Here is a 7867-nt window from a genome sequence, read left to right on the forward strand (position 1 = left end):
GCTCTAATGGTATTAGAGGATACTATACAAGCTGCCAAGGGAGAAAATCAATCAATGGCCCTACCCAGGTATAAAGGCATGATCTGGCAAAAAGGAATACAGACTGTCTTAAGAAAAACTTGGAATCTTAGTGCCAGGCCACCACTCTGCCACTGCATGTTTGGAATAGTTAGTGCACTCCAATTGTATTGAAGGTCCCTTTACCCAGCTTCCCCATAATTCCATAATCCAGAGCATTCTCCTCTCACTGTGGCACCATTCTGTTTGTACTGGGCATGCTCAGCCTGATGTACATTTTTCTGCATATGAATAATGGCTAACAAAAAATTGTTTATTTGCTTGGTCATTGATACATACAATCTTGTTTTGTAACACCCCTTTAAGACATTCCCCATTTTCTATTTTGATTAACTTCCAACTGACTGGAAGGTCCAGGTTTGCTTGGGTTCAAAACAGAATCAGTAGATAGGCAAATTTATGAGAGGGTGAAATCCATAAAAATATTTGGAAAAATATCTATGACATTTAACTTGACCTGCTAAGGTAAAGGTTGGTGATGGCTGGTTTAGGAAGAACAGACCCCAGGTAAGTACTACATATCACACAGTCATCTGCAATTACACTTCAGTACCTCAACATTCTTTCTTAGCTTTCAGAAGAAAGCCACAGGCTGAGAAGACATGGACCAGTTCATCCCATAACTTCATCCCAGCTGGATGCTAAGCAGTACTCAGCCCAGAGGTCTGACAACAGTCCATCTGTACAACAGTGTACATCTGTAAGGAATCTGGTGATAGATAAACTTTCGACAGATACACATGCATATACCCACACACACAAACACAATTCAGCTACACGAAGAGCAATACATTTCTGTATTCCCATCAACCTGAGTAAGTCTAGACATTAAGTAAAGACAGAAAAAGATCAACATTGTACATTCTTAGCTATATAGGAAAGCTATACAGTTTACTTCCTAGAAGTATGTAATAGAGAAGTCATGACCAGATCCTAGAAAAATGTGCAGGAAGGGAACCGAGGATGGATTGTTGACAAGTATGGGGTGCAGTTGAAAAGGAAGGGCTTCTGGTGTTCTATAGTACAGTTGTTGTGATGGCCGCTCTTCATTCTCACTTCCGTGCAATTAGAATCATGAATCATGCAGGTTATTGATGTAGCACACTTCTGCACCTTTCTGTGAGAATGGAGGGTGACTCAGCATAATTGTGGGCAGCACCATCCAATGGACTGGGTCTTAGGCCCAGGCGGTTAGCCAGTATCCCCTTCTCTGCTTCCTAGGTCACCGTGAAGGGAACGGCTTCTCTCCGTGTTTCCACTACCATGATGTTCTGTCCAAGCACATCGGACCATGCTACCAGGAACAGACTGAGCAGTCTAAAACCATAAGCAAGAATAAACATTCCTTTCCATCCGTTATTTGGACAAGCAATAATTACAGGAAGGAGGAAGGTAGCCGATACAGCAGGGTGTCTATGTTCCACATCAATTCACTGGATAGTTCAATATAGCTACTGAAGAAAAATTTGAGTATCTCTAACCAAAGGAATTGAAGTAATAGCTATACAAATGTGACCTGATCATCATATATTGTGTACACGCATTCAAATATCACATTGTAGCCCATAAATTCATATAATTGTGTGTCAATTAAACACAAAAATACATAAATGATGAGCCAGGTAGTTAGGAAATGCCAAAGAACCACCTATTATTCCATTTGTCTCCCCGAGAAGGAGGAAATGCTTTCCTGTTTTCAAGTAGGTTGTGGAGGAAATGATATACTCTGATGAAAATATCTAAGGACTAGTGTGCACAAGTGTGTAAGTGGAAATATTAGCCTGGTGTCCACTAAAGTGCAGTGCTACTGAATGTTCATCAAGAATAAAATAAAGGTAAAAATCGATTGAAAATTGTTGGTGGAGATAGACAGGGTAATTTTCTATCTTGTTCTTCAGAAACCAGTTTTCCCATAAACCTGACTAAAACCAGGAACTGAGCCCAATTTCTCATGATCAAATATTTCCTTTTAACTGCTTTTCTATGCCTTCAGTGTACACATCACTTGCAGAAGTTTACACCCTCATTTTAAATCAGCAACTTCAAAATTCAAGGATTAGAAACCTTCAGGAAATTAGTCATAGTATTTCCTTGAAAAGTTTTGCCAGAGAATAATCTGGACACTGGGGAGATAAAAACCACCCTTCACAAGAGAAAAATACAAGGTTATGCCTGTATCACTCATTCTCAAAACTGACCAATTGCCTGTCTCCAGGGTGCCCTCCCCATGTGTATTTCCTGACCTTGTTCCTTCCACTCCTAATGAGGTCTGGGACCCTGAGCACACTGACTGTTCATTGCTCACAGGCTAGGGACATCCTGGTTAGAGCCAAATACTTCTGGGGAAGATTTCACAGAGACTTTCAACCTGCTTGCTGGGAGAATCTCATTTTTTGGTGTGTGACCCAACATCAGTACATCTTCACTTGAAAAGTCAGGGACCTAAGCAAAGGTTGGATAGGTAAAAGTCTTTTGAGTAAGATGTTCCTATGGCAGGTGAATGTGATGGCAGAAGGATCCTGGTCTCAGCAAGCCCAGACCTGACCCTCACAGGAAACCGCCTGCTCCAGAAAAGTGCTATGGTGTCAGCTAGCACCACTGCATCGTGGCAAGGCAGAGCTGAGTGCTCATTCAAGCCCTAAGTAGGCACTGGTGTGAGCTGCAGTTCACAAGTGCTTTCTCATTTCTCTTACTTTCCTTCAGTTGAGAAAGCTTCTGGGCAGCTAACGTGCTACATGAGGTGAATTACTCTACCCCATAACAAATACAGGGAAAGGCAAGAGTCAGACTGAGACGGGGATGCGTATTTATCCCACTCAAGCAAATGAGGTTCATTTTCTACTTCTTTTTAACTGCAGAGCGTGTTCTCTGTTTCCTGGAGACAAACAGCTATAAGACCAAGAAGCAGCCCCAGTGGTGGTTAGTGTGAATGTCTGGACTCCAAGAGTTGGCATCAGTGCACCTGCTGCTGGCTCCTGGAGTGGACGCTGAGGTTCCATGGGCAGGTCCTGCGTGTCAGAGGTGAGCAGTGCACTGTTGTTTCTGAAGGCCTCAAGTTCTCCTTCTGGTGGACCAAGAGTGGTGTTATTATGGGCAGTCAGAGAAATACTGACTTTTGGTGACCACCATATGAGCATTAATCAGTTCTTCTAAAGGTGAAGGCTGTGATGATGATGATGATGTAGGAGGAGGAGGGGCCTGGTGGTGATACTGGTGATGATTTGCCAAAATTACTATACCATGGACTGGAGAGAGAGCTCAGCAGCTAAGAGCACTGGCTCTTGCAGAGGACTCAGGTTTTAATCCTAGCACCCATAGAGTGGCTAACAACTGCCTATATCTCTAGTTCCAATGAATCCGACACCCTCTTCTGTCCTCAGTGGGCACTGCAAGACATGGGTGCCCTTACATACAAGCAGGCTTAACACTCATACACAGAAGATAAGAGAAGAGGAAAGAAAGAAAGAAAGAAAGAAAGAAAGAAAGAAAGAAAGAAGGAAGGAAGGAAGGAAGGAAGGAAGGAAGGAAGAAAGAAAAAGAAAGAAAGAAAAAGGAGAGAGAGAGAGAGAAAGAAAGAGGGAGGGAGGGAGGGAGGGAGAAAGGACCAATGATAATGGTATTATAGTTACAGTTATACTTTAAGAACACACAAGGACCACTGTCTTCATGTGCAAAAAGGAAATTCTATTTTTAATTGATTAAAAATTTTAATTAAAAAATTTTTATTTATTATTTGTATTTGATGGGTATGTGTGTTGTGTATTGCCTGCATGTATGTAAGTACACCCTTGTCATACAATACCTGAAGAGGACAGAAGAGACCATCAGATCCCTGGAACTAGAGTTACAGACAGTTGTTAGCTGCCATGTGGGTGCTGGGATTCGAACCTGAGTTTTCTGCAAGAACAGCCAGTATTCTTAACCACTGAGCCATTTTTCCGGCCCCCTGATTAAAAAAAAATTTAACATAGAAAACAAGAAAAAAAAATTCTAGCCTAAACTAACCCTGAACGAACTTCTGATCCCCCTGCCTCTACCTGGGAATGCTACTAGGATTAAAAGTATGTACCAACATCGCCGGGCGTAGTGGCTCATGCCTTTAATCCCAGCACTCTGGAGGCAGAGGCAGCGGGATCTCTGTGAGTTCAAGACCAGGCTGGTCTACATAGTGAGTTCCCGGACAGCTGGAGCTACAGGGAGACCCTGTCTCAAAAAGACCAAAAAAAAAAAAAATGTATTTACTACCACATCTGGTTTGCTTGGTGCTAGGAACTAGCCCAGGGCTTGGTGCATGCTAAGCAAGCACACGACTAGATGAGCTGTATCTCCAAACCTAGGAGGAACATTATTTATATCATTCTCACAAACCTAAGCAAACAGACTTGATTTTATGCCCACAGGAGCTCCATCCTCTCTGTGAGCTCTCTACTACAGGTTAAGGCCTCTGGGAAGGCTATGACTGTGGAAGTGGGGAATGGGGTAGCTGTCCAGGAGCTCACCCTAGAGGGCTTTCCTGCTGTCCAGCACCTGGGGGAGGTTCTCTCCTCCGTGCACCTGCTGGCATACCTGGCCTCCACCATGGGAAACGCAGTCATTGTTGCCCTTGTCTGTGCTGATGCCCGTCTCCAGACACCCATGTTCTTTCTCCTCAGTATTTTCTCCTTTATGGAGTGTTGTTTCACGAGTGCTGTTATTCCGAAGTTACTGGTTATATTTCTTTTAGGTCAACAAACAACTTCCTTTGCTGCCTGTTTCATACAAGCCTTTGCTTTTCTGTTTCTTGGGGCAGCAGGCCTCCTCCTCATAGCTGTGATGTCACTGGATGGGTATGTGGCCATCTGCAAGCCTCTGCATTACTTCACCATCATGAACCTGAGGACTTGCTTCCTCCTGGTCATGGCCTGCTTTGCTATGAGCTTCACCCTCATCACTGGGCTAGTGGTGAAGGTGTCCCACTTATCCTTCTGTGGCCCCCGTGTCATCCCTCACTTCTTCAGTGACCCTGGCCCACTGATCCACTTGTCCTGTTCTGACACCAGATCTGCTGAAATGCTGGCCTTCTGTTTTGCTTTGTCTTTCCTTCTCACATCGCTTGTTGTAGCTATCTTTGCATACAGCAACATAGTCATCACAATTGTGAATCTCCCAACAGCCAAGGAGAGACAGAAAGCTTTCTCCACCTGCTCCTCCCACCTTAGTCCTCTCTCTGATGTACAGCAGCTGTTTCTTTATATATGTGAAACCTAATCAAAGGAGCAGGCTGGACTCAAACAGAAAGGCTGCTCTTGTCAACATTGTAGTGACACCCCTGCTGAACTCTGTTACCTACACCCTGCACAACAAGCAGGTCCACCAGATTCTGAGGGAGGTGATATGCAAAATGAAAACATCAGAATAAATTTTTTAAAAACTCACATGACCATGGGATAGAAAACATCCACAAACTATTTTCTCCCTTTTAACCAATGTATGATCTGCTGAGTTTCAGAGTGTCCACAGAATTCACATAGCCTTGCTCTGCCTGTACCCATGAAATAGAAATCACAGCTTCGGATTCCCTTTCTCCCCATTCCATTTTCCATTTATTGTAGATAATAAACTTTAATCACAAAATCCTTTATTGAATTTTTAATTACTTCATGGATGCAAACCACGTGTTTGACATTTACTAAACTATAATTTAGACTCTTTCAATTTCACTATTCTCTAGTAACGAACATGCTTCAACAGAAATAATTTACTAAATGGCAGTGAAATAATTTATAAATCAAACAGAGGAGTCACAGTACTTTGGGATGTGATTATAAAATGATGGAAATGAGCATGATGATCATTTGACGTCTTCTCCGCACTTAGAGCAATGAAAGAATAGTCACGATATCCTGTGATGAATCCTCATCTCTTCAGTGGGGCTCCTCTGCACGTACTGCTCTTGGACCTTTATTCAGCTATGCATGCCTCTTCCCCTTGCAAGACAAAATAGTGCTGTTTCAGGTCTTGACGTTCCTAAAGAAGACAAAATAGCTGTCATATCACAAAGTTGAGCAACATTTTTTTTTCTAAACATGAGCATGTTCTAACCTACCTGGAAAACTCTTTCCTTGTGGTCATCTACCACCCATGGCTCTTAAAGTCTTTCTATTCCCTCTGCCACAATGGTCCCTGAATCCTGAGTGGCAAGGGTTTAATTTAGGAGTCCTATCCAAGGACATGCACTCTGCAGTCTCTTATTCTCTACATTTTGGTCAGTTGTGGCTTTCTCTGTTAATCAGAATTTATGGCAGGAGGAAGCTTTGCTGGTCAGAGTTGAGCGATGCATTGATATTCTTTCTGCCCCTGTTCCAATATGATCCCTGAGCCTCAGGTATAGAGGTTGCACTGTAGATATGTCACAGAGCTGGGCATCTCACAGACTGATTCTCTCTATGTTTGATCAGTTGTGGAACTCTGTAATAGTCTCCATCTATTGCAAAAAGAAGCTTCTTTGATGAATGGTGAGAGATATACTTGTCTGTAAATGTAAGGAAAAAAATATATATCATACGATAAGAAATTATGTTTGTCTAGGGATGTGACAGATGTGAGTTTTCCATCTAGGACCTATGCCACCTCCAGCCATATTTATTTGTCTATGTTTACAGTACTCTACATGAGTTGCTTGCCACTAAACAGGCCTTAAGTCAAATTATATAGCTATTGATTACCCTGAAGGTAAAAGTGTCACTATTGCAGCAATAGTGATAGTTTGGTTTGCTGGTCATTGTTGGAGCTATTTGGCTTTACGGTGGGGTTGGGCCATTGATTTGTTTTCTCCCTTAGCAACCTGCATCGTATCCTCTGATACCAGAAGGACCAGTCTTCAAGGAGGAGGCTTCTAGGTCAGTTCCAACCCAATGGCTTGAAGTCCTGTGTGTGAAGTCTTCAGCAATAGGGTCTTTTCCTTTAAGATCTGGGAGGCAATCAGTAACTGTGTGAATAGACTGTGTTATTTTTGGAGTCTTTTGGACTACCCTGATCTACTCGAAGGGAGGTTTTGCCTGTCTGGCATTTTTTCTTGTTATATAGCTTCAGATATACACATGCACACACACACACACACACACACACACACACACACACACACACATAATGTCATATTATCTGCAAATAGATAAATTGACCTCTTTTCCAATTAGTACCTCTTATTTATTTCTCTTGGCTTATTACCCTTGGTAGAGTTCCAACACTATATTGAAAAGGACTGGCCTGGTTACATCACTCCTTTCAGCTAAGGCCTGATCACTAAACATAGTCAAAATTGAACTTGAAGACGGTTGTGCTCCTTCATTAAAGGAGGGCCAAGCAGGGTCACTGGACCCTCAGTGGCATATCCAGCCACTCTTCCCAGCCAACTGTATGTAATTTGACTCTAATCACACATGGCCTCCTGGATTTGGGGAGGGCTAAAGTATACAATCTGAGGAAGGCTAGGAAGAGAAGGCATGACCCATGCTGGGTAAAGGCTAGCCAGTGTACATACCCTCAGGTCATACACACACCTCAGCAACTCCTCAGTTATCTCAGTAAGTAAGCTCAATAAATTCATTGGTTCCCCAACAAAACTTTAATGAAACATTGGTTTGACACTAGAATCTTAAAAGGGAATAAGCATTGCTTAGCATCCCTAGGAAAAGAAGTCCCTGTCTAGAAGTCTAGTTCCCTGTTTTATAACTGATGAAAAATTTATTTGTTAATGCTATTATGTCTCATAATTTAAAAAAAAAAAGAAAATGAGAATGTAAAAGATGTT

General features: G+C 42.4%; 1 protein-coding gene across 1 annotated transcript; it reads left to right on the top strand.

The window, feature by feature from the left end:
• The first annotated feature begins 4533 nt into the window (after positions 1–4533).
• On the top strand, positions 4534–5476 carry LOC103745033 (olfactory receptor 6C75-like). The gene is given in 2 exon segments (XM_008846932.1): positions 4534–5273; positions 5275–5476. Coding segments are annotated over 2 exon segments (942 nt in total).
• The last annotated feature ends 2391 nt before the right edge of the window (positions 5477–7867 follow it).

The sequence above is a fragment of the Nannospalax galili genome, unplaced genomic scaffold, assembly GCF_000622305.1.
Source record: "Nannospalax galili isolate Female #2095 unplaced genomic scaffold, S.galili_v1.0 scaffold643, whole genome shotgun sequence".
Taxonomy (NCBI): domain Eukaryota; kingdom Metazoa; phylum Chordata; class Mammalia; order Rodentia; family Spalacidae; genus Nannospalax; species Nannospalax galili.